Consider the following 12,451-nt stretch of genomic DNA (forward strand, 5'->3'; position numbering starts at 1 on the left):
AACTTTGCAAGATAGATTAACAAACCTGGCTTGTTCTTTTGCATAAACACAGTAAGATTAGAGAACTCTCCATTTGTGATACCCCATTATTTACTGAGAAGTCCTGGGGATCGGCTAAAGACAGGAGACACACCAATAGTGGCATTAATCTGATTTGGCACATCAGAGCTACTCAGGCCTGGCCAGAAGATGTCCCACGATGAACTGTATAGATGGCCTCGAGCCTTCAGGTTGAGCTGGATGTAGCTTTTGGGCCTCATTTTCCACATAGATGTCCTGGCAGAAAGGAGTCCATCCCATCCCTTCTTCAGGCCTGGGAGAAATCCTGGTTTCTAGGTTTTTCCTTGACGCTGAGAGTAGGCCCAGAATGAGTTAGTCATTGCAGAGTCCTAGATTCCTCATTCTCCATAGCAGTCATGATTTCCAGTCTTTCCTTGAGCTGGCCTGCCTGTAGGGTCGCCCTGAGGTTTGTAGGGTACTTGAAACAGTACCTGTTAAATCCCTGCTCCTGTCATTTAGACAGATCCCCTGACTGTTCCCTGGAAGAGGGCTTTGGGATCCCATAGTTGGTTTTTCCTGTCTGCATGAGGGGCAGACCCTATTACAGAGAGGAAAGATTTATCTGGATTTATGCAAACCAACATAGTGCCATGAAACATCAAAAACATACTGAAGGTACAAAAGAAGAGAAAAGCAAGCATATCACTTTACTCACAGAGATGTAACACATCTGTTTGCTGTGGGTCCTAGTCAAAGAAGCTAAAATCTGTAGAGATAAAGCATACAGTTTAACATCATGTTTTCATACCCTTGTTGAAAACCTTAATTTCCCATTATTAAGAGCACTGTACCAGGAGTTCAGAGTACAGTTTAACATGCCTAATTCATTTAACCCCATGTCAAAAAACCCTTGATTCCCTGCAACTTTGGAAAATTCAATTATTTTAAGAGCACTGTAACAGGAGTCCGGATAATCCACCTATCTTATTTTCCATAGATCTTACCAAAAAGGTACTAGAACAATTCTGCATGTGATTTAAAGATTTTCTTACAACAAAACAATTTGATCAGTTCCTTTTCTTAAGCAAACCTCAAACCTTCTACACATTCCTTTTACATACATTCTGTAACTTTCATTCATTTAAAAATCAACTTAACAGGATTCCTTTCCTTTTTCCCACAGACGATATCTTCATTCATTATCTTTCTGACTGATGACATACATCTATATTAGTACAACATGGTCTCCCAAGTTCAGGCACAGGTACCAATAATCTCAATTAACATGACAAAACTATACTCTGCAGTGCTATTTCAAAGGGATTAGATCAGTTCTATCGATATTTAAAAGGCTTTAGAGATGCTCACAACTCAAGTTCTTACAACATACATTCACTGGGCAAAAGTTCACTTCACATTAGAAATTAACGAAGAGACATCTTAGAAATCTGATTTCTAGGAAAACACAAATACAATGAGATTAAACACTCAGATTACCATAGAACAGAAAGCAGTTCACACTTGTGTACTAAGCTCTCTGAGGGTCAGGACTAGGTTGATACCTGGAGACAAAGCTTTGCAATTATCATAATGGCATACATTTTCATATACTGGACAGGCTGATTAATAGTCAGTAAAAGTTCCCACATTCCCATGCCATTCTCCATTCTTTTCTCAAATTTTTCCAAGGCAAAATGCTATGGCTTAACTCTATCAAGATGACATCTGAGATCACTTACAATTCTTTGCTAAATACCTCTAGGACTTTAGTTACCAAAAGTCTCGTAGGTCAAATAAAACGATGGTAAAATAGGTTTTGCAACCAACTTGATAACTCTCGAAACTCATTTTAAAATTAACATGAACCTGTTTTTATGTACCACATTATTTCAACTCATAAGATTTTCTAGGTCAAATATTCTAATAATCCAATGCAGATACAAATATGTACATTGATATAACAGCATAAAACCTTTGAACCACCAATTCTTATTAAACATGATAAAACCTTCTTTGGCTTAATTTTAATAGTTCTTGTACCTTAGTTATTTAAAATCATAAGCTTTCTACACCAGATACTTTTACCAATTCCACAAGAATACAAACATGTTTTCGGACACAGAAAAAGACCTTTGGATTTTTACCAAAATTTGATATTAGCATAAGAAAAAGCACTTGGACTGTCAATGTTTATGGAGATATAAGAAAACTATTTATGAATATTAGGAAACTTTATTTTAGTGGTTAAGTACCTCTGTTGTTTGTAAAACAACTAAATTCCTCATATAGATCATGGTGCCTCTAAAGTGCACAATACAGTGATGTCATCAAAAGGAGTTACAGGAAAAAATAAAAACTTTGAGGCAGAAAAATGTACATTGTTTCTTTACATCTGAAAGCCAGTAATTTTGGCCTCCTGAAAGAAGATACAAAACCAAACCGAAACATTTCACAAGCACTTTCAAAAGCTACAAGCACTTGGGCTTGCATCCCAAAGACCAGTCTGCTAGAGCTTGGAACCTACATCCCAAAGACAAGTATCTGAGCTTTGCATACCAAAGACTAGCCTGGCTAGAGCTGGGAATCTACATCCCAAAGATCAGGCACAGGTAGCACCTGAGATCTGCATATCTAAACCCTGCTAGGTTTCTGTGAGAAAAGGGAAACTGCCTCTTACAAATTTTTCATAAAAGTTAGCTGAGGCTTGTAAGATAAGTTCTTGCTTTCTCTGAACTCTTATCTCACTTTAGTTTTAGGCTCTAATTCTTCAACTCTTCCTGGACAGTACAGATTCTTAAGTTCAAAAGCATTACAACTGTCAATAACTATTAATGTTCTTCCAATAAGAAATTTAGATTGAGAATCCTGCTTTCTCTGTAGGTAATTTTCTGATAAGAAATCTTCGTTTAAACCTTGTCTAACAAGTTCCAAAAACAACTGCATTCCTTAAATCACTGAGTTGCATATTACTGACATCTCTAGAATTTCTACTTCTGATTTCAACCTGGTTCCAGCACTCGAGTGTTCCACACAGACAGAGAGACAGACAGACAGACAGACAGACAGACAGACAATGAACTGACTAAAGACCACCACACGTACATGTGCACATATCTGCAGTTGATAGATCAATCTGACGCTTCAAATATGGCAGGGAGAAAACTGATGGACTGAGAAAGGAAGGAGCAGCCCCCAGGGCAAAGAAGCCCTGTAGGCCGATTGGGAACACTGCTTCCCATTTCCCAGCCTGACTAGCCAATCTCCTGTTTGTTACATGCCAAGGGGAGAGGTCTTCCAGCTGTTGGAAGGGGTGCCGGTAAAAACTTCACTATCTCGCTCTCTGCCTGGAAGGAGATTTCCGTGTCTCCTTCCCCCAAATGGAGTCTTCCAGGCGTCCCCGGGGCTCTACCACCACTGGAGTGTCCTGCAGGGTCGTGACCTGTGGTCTCGGAACACATCTGTTCGCCACAGTCAGGAGGTCCTCTCGGACCCGACCTGACAGCCACTGCAAGAGTCCCCTGACTGGCCGGCACACCAACTGGGTATAGCGATCACTGGGTATAGGCGCCTTACTTACCTCGGAAGGTCTGTCAGGGAGGTCCTGATCAGGTGGGCAGGGGTCCCTTTGCTCCCAATCCCGGGTGAGCCCCCAGATGTTAGGGTCCGAGCTCAGGACAGCCCCACCTGTCAAGGAAAACTCTGAGAGACCAAGTCCATGCAAAAGCAAGAGGTTTATTCGAGCATGCTCAGGCTCACAGCATGACCGCAAACCATCAGTGACTGAGAGCCCCCAGCCCCTTCAGTGGGGGATTTTTATAGGGTATCTTCCCTCGCATTTCAGAACAAACCTGCACACAAAGCATCCAATACATTTGATCTATTACATGGCCTTGTGGCCTTATCTGGCGAATTCCAGGTGCAAGGAGGAGATGGGGGTACTTGGTGTTGCTAGCCTGCCATAGCTGCAGGACAGGATATGGGCTGGGACTTGCTTTGCTAGGGCCCAATTGTCACAGGGCTATCTTTAAGTCCTATGGCTGTTATTTCAGCAGCACACTGCTTTCTGCTGATTCTCAAGATAGCTGTTAAAGGCGGATATGTCCTGTATCAGTGCTTTAATGCTTTTTGAATCTTAGAGGTAACCCAGAGTTTAGACGTCTGTGTGGAAGAGAGAAGGCTGATTGTTAACCTTAGTCAGGTCAAAGTCCAGTGAGGAGCAAACAATTGTGACCACGAGTTCATTCTTCCTTTGGCTTGGTGCTGGACAGCATTTTGTTTTTCCTCCAATAGAATTTAGACTCTTGCATGTTTTAGTGCTAAATAACAGAGGTATTATATGTCTATGTAGGTTTTGAGTAAAGTTAAGCTTTATTTTTCCTGTTTAAATACAAAACATCGAGTTGATTTTGATACCAAAATATGACACCATGGTTAACACATGTTAATTTGTATTTACTGCCCCAAACTGCAAAGTTGCCTTTACAAAGTGGCTGTACCATCTTATATTTTCAACATCAGTGCATGAGAATTTCAATTCTCCGCTTGTTCTTTATTTTGTTTTATTTTATGTTCTCAATAGGCAGAGAGAGGTAATTCGGAGCGATAGCACAGCGGGTAGGGCGTTCGCCTTACAAGCGGCCAACATGGCCGACCCGAGTTCAATTCCTCCGCCCCTCTCGGAGAGCCCGGCAAGCTACCGAGAGTATTCGATATGCCAGACACAGTAACAACAAAGTCTCCAATGGAGACGTTACTGGGCCCGCTCGAGCAGAGTTTAATTAACATTTCTTTAATTCAGGCTAACTTGAACACATTTTTATGTGTTAACTTATCATCTTCTTCAATTTTATATTAAGATATGCAAACTGGTGATTCAAAACCCATTTCAACTTGGTATTTTTCTTATTTTGAGTTTTCAAGGTTCTTAATATAGTCTAGATGAAGGTTTTCACCACATCTTTATCAACATTGCGCTTTATCAACATTGCTAGCAGCTCTAAACCATGTGAGGTGACACCTGCTTGTGGTTTTTGATTGGAGTCTTCCTGTTAATGAGTGACAGGAAGAATTTGAATCCACCTATTGCCTATAGGCATGTCTTTGATACTCTACCTGACACAGAAGAGGCATATGCCTCACTGCTGATCCTCACACCTGACCTTTCTACTTTTTTCTCTTTCTCTCCATCTTCCTTAACTCCTTTGCCTATACTTGTAGGATTTCCTATGGATGGAGATTCTATTTCTTTTATTTTAGACCCTCTTTGACCCATGATAATAGCATATGGGTCATGACCTTTCGTGAAAGGGATTGGCAATAGGGAAATTGTGCTGCAACAGATGTTGGAAGTATATTTTTGTAATAAACTTGTTTTTCTCATAACGGTTTCAGGGGAAAGAAATTATTATATTTTACTTTAAAGGTGTACGTCACCAAGAAAAATATAGAACAACTCGATCTGAAACTCTTCACAGACGTGCTTACTGCCTCCTCCTTGTTGTGTTCAACATAATACCTATGGCTATAACTTGTGTTGCTTGTATAGGTAAGTTATTTGTTTTGCAAACTCTATAATGTCCTCCATACATTAAATAGTCATAACTATTCCTTTGAGTTCTGTTTTGTGCCAGGCACTGTGCAAGGTGCCTGGGGTATATTGGTGAATGAAACATAAAACTTCCTTCTTCCAATTTACATTCCAGAAGAAAGATGTAACTGTCATAATAAATTAAGGTAGGGGTAGAGAAACAAGCAACAATGCACATAGAAGTGACACATACTCTTCAGTGAGAATCTATCTCTTTCTGCAAACTTTTGATGAGATAAAGATAGTATGCTGATAATTGGGGAAAATGATTCAGGCACAGAAAACAATAGAGCAAAATCCCAAAGAAGGACTATACCTAGTGCTTTGAATCAGAACAAGGAGATTGCCGGGGCTAGAACAAGGTGACACAAAGGAAGAATCATGGGATGGATCCAGGAGGCAGTAGCCTTGGGAGCCACTAAAAGACTTTGGGTTAAACTTGAATAGAGTAGGGAAAATTAGGAAAAGGAGAGTTGTAAAGAGGAATACCGTGGCTTCAAGACTTGCTTTGGAGAATGATCATTTTTACTTTACTATTAAGAAGTGGTTGTTATAAGAGAAGGGGAGAATCGAGGAGATGTACTCGGGTTATCATGTAGAAATCTAGGTGACAAATAGTGGTAGCTTAGATCTGATGAGTGCAGCGGGGGTGTGGTAGGGCGGTCAAGTTCTGGATATTTTGAATGTTGGAACCACAGTATTTTATAACAGATTGCATATGAAGATATGCAACAAGAGACTCCTATATAAGTCTAAGGATTTTCTCCTAAACCATGGCAAGAAATGAGTTATCATTCTTGATAAGAAAAAGCCTTATCAAGGGTTTTATCTTTGGATCTGTTTCTTGCACAGAGAATGTTCAAAAGTATGGAACTATATGCCTTAACAAGTATTTATTTGTATAAAGAATTGATCAGAAATAAATAACTTATCAGAATTAATAATTATTTCATCTATTTTGATTTTATTATTTTGTATCTATAAAGACCTTCTTCCAACAACTCCTATATGAACCAGACATTTTTTTTTTTTAGTTTCGTTGGAGTGAGGGGTAAGGGTAGGGGAGATTCATGCTGGGGATTCAAGTGAGGGTCTCACATAGATAAGGCATGTACTGAGCCCATCTTGAAGCATTTCTTAAATCTAATAACAACTAACAATTTTTACTGAAGATTAATTGTTGCAAATTATATAGTTTCTAAAATTTGTAAGTGTCATTCTTAAAATTATCTACTAGAATCTGAATTTTCTTTTTTTAAATAGTGCTATATTCTTTTTTATTTATTTTTTATTTATTTTTTATTAGTTAAACACCATGAGGTACAGTTGTAGATTTATAATTTTTTGTGCTTGGGTTTCAATTATACAATGATCAGCTACCCATCCCTCCACCAGTGCCCATTTTCTACCACCATGGATAATATCCCCCCCACCCCCATCCTCCCATCCCCCCCTGCCTGTGTGGCAGGGAAATCCCTGTGTTCTCTCTCTCCTTTTGGGTGTTGCGGTCTGCAAAAGAGGCATTGAGTGGCAAACATGTTCAGTCCATAGTCTACCTTCGACATGCATCTCCCCTCCTGGGAGGATCCTCCAAACACCCTTTATTTGATGTTCCATTCTCTATCTGAGCTGCCCTTTCCTCTAGAATGCCCGGCTGGCCACTAAGCTATGGAGTAATCCTCCTGGTGCTGATCTCAGCTATTCTTGGGTATTAATCTCATATTTTATTACTTTATATCCCCCAGATGAATGCAATGTTTCTATGTCTATCCCTCTCTTTCTGACTCATTTCGCTTAGCATGATACTTTCCATGTTGTACCACTTGTATGTAAATTTCATGACTTCATCTTTTCTAACAGCTACATAGTACTCCATTGTGTAGATGTACCAAAGATTCTTTAACCAGTCATCTGTTTTTGGACATTCAGGTTTCTTCCAGCTTCTGGCTATTGTAAAGAGTGCTGCAATAAACAAACAAGTACAGATGTCACTTCGACTATGCATTTTTGCCTCTTTGGGATATATTCCCAGGAGTGGTATTGCTGAGACAAATGGGAGCTCAATTTCTAATTTTTTGAGAATCGTCCATACTGTTTTCCCGAAGGGCTGAACCAGTGGACATTCCCACCAACAGTGAAGGAGTGTCCCTTTCTCGCCACATCCACGCCAGCATAGGTTGCTTTTGTTCTTTTGAATGTGGGCCAGTCTCTGAGGTGTGAGATGGTATCTCATTGTGGTTTTGATCTGCATCTCCCTGATGATTAATGATGTAGAGCATTTTCTCATGTGCTTTTTTGCCATTCGGATTTCTTCTTTGAGAAAGTTTCTGTTCATTTCATTGCCCCATTTTTGGATGGAGTTGGATGTTTTCTTCTTGTGGAGTTTAACCAGTATTTTGTATATCCTGGATATCAACCCCTTGTCAGATGGGTATTCGGCGAATATCCTTTCCCATTCTGTAGACTGTCTTTGTATTTTGGTCACTGTTTCTTTTGAGGTGCAGAAGCTTCTTAGTTTAAGATAGTCCCATTTATCTATCTCTGTTTTCACTTGCTCGGCCAGTGGCGTGGCATCTTTGAAGATACCATTAGCTTCAATGTCATGGAGGGTTTTGCCAACTTTATCTTCAATGTACCTTATGGTTTCTGGTCTGATGTTGAGGTCTTTAATCCATTTTGATCTTACTTTTGTACATGGTGTTAGGCAGAGTTCCGAGCCCATTTTTTTGCATGTAGCTGTCCAGTGATGCCAGCACAATTTGTTAAAGAGGCTTTCCTTACTCCACTTCACATTACTTGCACCTTTATCAAAGATTAGATGATCATATGATTGAGGGGAATGTCAGTGTATTCAACCCTGTTCCATTGGTCTGCAGTTCTGCCTTTGTTCCAGTACCATGCTGTTTTATTTATTACTGCTTTGTAGTACAGTTTGAAGTTTGGGAGTTTGATTCCTCCCATTTTCTTTTTCCCATTAATTACTTTAGCTATTCGTGGGGGCTTATTGTTCCATATAAATTTCAGGAGTGTTTGCTCCATTTCTTTGAAAAATGTCATGGGTATCCTTATAGGGATTGCATTGAATTTATACAATGCTTTTGGTAGTATTGCCATGTTGACAATGTTAAGTCTCCCGACCCATGAGCAGGTGATATCTTTCCAATTCCTCATGTCCTCTTTTATTTCCTGAAGTAGTGTTTTGTAGTTTTCTTTGTACAGGTCCTTTACTTCCTTAGTTAAGCTGATTCCTAGGTACTTGATTTTCTGGGGCACAATTGTGAATGGGATTGTTTTTTTCATGTTGCTTTTTTCTCTCTCACTGTTTGCGTATAGGAAAGCCATGGACATTGGGGTATTGATTATATAGCCTGCAACTTTACTCTACGAGTCTATTGTTTCTAGGAGTTTTTTGGTGGAAGTTATTGGGTTCTCTAAGTAGAGTATCATATCATCTGCGAATAGTGAGAGCTTGATTTCTTCCTTTCCTACCTGAATGCCATTAATATCTTTTTCTTGCCTGAGAGCTATTGCAAGTACTTCCAGTACTATATTGAACAGCAGTGGAGATAGTGGGCATCCTTGTCTCGTCCCTGATCTTAGAGGGAAGTCTCTCAGTTTTTCCCCATTGAGGATAATGCTTGCTGTAGGCTTGTGGTAGATGGCTTTAATTATGTTGTGGAAGGTCCCCTCTATACCCATTTTGGCTAGAGTTTTCATCATAAATGGGTGCTGGATCTTGTCAAATGCTTTCTCTGCATCTATTGATATGATCATATGCTTTTTATCTTTTCTTTTTTTGATATGATGGATTATGTCGATTGAGTTCCGAATGTTGAACCATGCTTGCATCCCTGGGATGAATCCTACTTGGTCATGGTGTATGATCTTTTTGATTAGTAGTTGGATTCTATTTGCTAGTAATTTATTGAGGATCTTTGCATCTGTGTTCATCAGGGATATCGGTCTGTAATTCTCTTTGTGGTATCTCTGTCTGCTTTTGGTATCAGTGTGATATTTGATTCTTAAAATCTGTTCGGAAGTGTTTTTGATATTTCAATTTCGAGGAAAAGCTTAAAGAGAATTGGGAGTAAGTCCTCTTTAAAGATTTTGAAGAATTCACTAGTGAATCCATCCGGGCCAGGGTTTTTGTGCTTGGGGAGACTTTTTATTACCATTTCAATTTCCTTGATGGTGATAGGTCTGTTCACGTATTCCAGGTCTTCTTGGTTCAGCCTTGGGAATCTGTAGGAGTCTAGGAATTTATCCATTTCCTCGAGGTTTTGATGTTCCGTGGCATAAAGTTTTTCAAAGTATTCCCTGAGGATCCTTTGAATTTCTGTAGTTTCTGTTGTAATGACCCCCTTTTCATTTCTGATTCGGTTTATTAGGGTATTCTCTTTCCCTTTCTTTGTGAGTTTTGCTAGAGGCTTATCGATCTTGTTAATTTTCTCGAAGAACCAACTCTTGGTTTCATTGATCTTTCAGATTGTTTTTTGGGTTTCCATCTCGTTAATCTCTGCTCTGAGTTTTATTATTTCCTTCCTCCTGTTCGAGTTGTGCTCCTTTTTTTGGTCCTTCTCCAAGCTCTTAAGCTGTGAGGTTAGGTTACTTATGTGTGCTCGCTCCTCCTTTCTGAGGAATACTTGTAGAGCTATAAACTTTCCTCTTAGCACAGCTTTTGCTGTGTCCCATAAGTTTTGGTAACTCGTGTTCTCATTTTCATTCGTTTCTAGGAATCTTTTGATTTCCTCTTTGATTTCCTGTCTAAGCCACTCGTTGTAAGGGATTGTTTTTCTTTAAATGTGAGGAAATTTAAGTCATCATTGGTATTCAGTATTTTGATACCTTTTTTTTTCATTCACTGGCCTTAAAGAACAATATAGTCTTAGTAACTATAGGAGATAAAAAATGGACAAAATGTGAAATAATAATATTTGATTCTTCTTCTTACACCTTATTACAAAATATTGGTTATTTCAGAACATTTAAGAGAAGCCAAAAATATTTTATTGATTTTTAAAAGAAGTTCATATAAAACAAAAATATAAAAATGTAGAAAGCACTATATTGTGTTTTTGTTATAAGCATAATATTTGGGTGGCATATTTTGTCCTTGATAACTTGATCACTTGATCACTTGACATTCTGTGACTCATCAATTTGCTGCAGCGGGCTCCAGTAGCCTCTCATCATCCCTGTGGTGTGCTCGTGTAGCCCAATGGTGTCTGCTCGATCCATAAACACAAAGAGCCCCTAACTCTTTGTTCAGGGTCTTGACAAAGAAGTCTCACCATCTCGTAGGTCGGCGGCCATATGGTCTTTTGAGATCTATGAAATCCAGTCAGTAACAGCTCTAGTCCAGCGGTCATCTTCAAATCACATTAGGAGATCATCTGATTTTCGACTCATGGCAAACAGGACAGTGTCCCTGATTCTCAATTGTTGATGGAAGTCGGAACTCTAGATTCGTTCTCTCACTTGAGTGAAGCATGATACTCCAAGTATAGCTCTTTTGATTACCCTTTGTGAGACCCAAATAGCATTCTCATCTTGTTTTTTTAGGGTCTCTGAGGCGTATATTAGTGCAGGAATAACAGTGGAGTCGAAGAGATGTGTCCAGAACCAGAGGTTTTTCGTCCTCTTAGCTATTTCTTTGAAGCTCTTAAAGGCATTCCACGATACTCTTTTCCTCCTGTGCAGCTCAGGTGCTAGGTCATTCGTCAGGTTGAGTTTTCGACCTAGGTACAGATAACTGCTGCATTTGGGAATGTTTGCTCCATTGAGAGCAAATGGAACTTCAGGAACTAGTCTGTTTTTCATGAACACTGTCTTCGTGAGATTCAGCTGCAGTTTGACTTTTCCATACTATGGTCTAAGTTGGCCAGCATTCGTGCAGCTTGGCTAATGTTTGATGTTATTAGAGCGATGTCATCAGCAAAGCGGAGGTGGTGTAGTTGCCAGCTGTCTATCTTCACTCCTATTCCTTCCCATTCCAGTTGTTGCATGACGTTCTCGAGGGTGGCACTGAAGAGTTTAGGTGAAATGGTATCGTCCTGCTGAATTCCTCTCTTGATGTCAATGATCACTTCCTTGTAGAATGGTGAGATCTTGATAGTGAATCCATAATACAGCTCACAAAGGATCCTGATGTATTGAATTTGAATGCCCTGTTTGGCTAGAGCTTCAATGACCACTTCAGTCTCAACAAAATCAAAAGCCTTCTTTAAATCAATGAATGTTAGACAGAGTGGCATCTTGAACTCCTGAGAAACCTCAATGAGCTTGGTCACTGTGTGGATATGGTCGATTGTGCAGAATCCTTTTAGTAACCCAGCTTGCTTGCATGGTTGTCCTTCATCTAGTGTTCTGCCAATCCTATTCAGGATGCTGAGTGAATAGCTTGTAGACAACAAACAACAGGCAGATTGGGTGACAGTTGCTGATGTCATGGATGTCTCCCTTCTTATACAGCAGAACGGTCCTGCTGGTTTTCATTGGGATGGAACTTTGCATTCAGAGAGGTAGCGTGTGAAGAGCCAAGCCAGTGTATTGATGAGTACTGATGGCAGATTCTTCAGATGTTTGGGTCTGACCTTGTCTGGGCCTATTGCTGTTAGCTTCTGTACTGACAAAATGGCTTTTTGGATTTCAGAATGGAAAACATTGTGAACAATATATCCTTCCTGCAGAATTTGGTATGTGAGCAGGTGGACGTGGCTATCAAAGAGATCTGAGTAGAAGTCATGGATAATCTTCTTCATTGCCCTTCTGGAAGATGTGATAGATCCATCAGAACATTGGAGGACAATCATCATGGTCTTTTGGTCAGCTAAGGACAGTCGGGCATTGTGGATACTTTTCCTT

The 12,451-nt window shown here is 39.7% G+C and overlaps 1 protein-coding gene across 6 annotated transcripts in view; it reads left to right on the plus strand.

The window, feature by feature from the left end:
• The window catches only part of LOC130025093 (C-type lectin domain family 2 member D11-like), a 139,094-nt gene that overhangs the window by 31,105 nt on the left and 95,538 nt on the right, over positions 1-12,451 (plus strand). For all 6 annotated transcript variants that reach the window (XR_008792644.1, XM_056116019.1, XM_056116011.1 and 3 more), the window contains one exon: positions 5,423-5,545. Coding sequence is in view for 5 of the 6 variants with exons in the window: in XM_056116019.1 (XP_055971994.1) it covers positions 5,423-5,545 (123 nt within the window). In the remaining variant the exon portion in view is untranslated. The remainder of the gene's footprint in view (positions 1-5,422; positions 5,546-12,451) is intronic.

Source organism: Sorex fumeus, unplaced genomic scaffold, assembly GCF_029834395.1.
Source record: "Sorex fumeus unplaced genomic scaffold, SorFum_2.1 ptg000003l, whole genome shotgun sequence".
NCBI classification, from domain to species: domain Eukaryota; kingdom Metazoa; phylum Chordata; class Mammalia; order Eulipotyphla; family Soricidae; genus Sorex; species Sorex fumeus.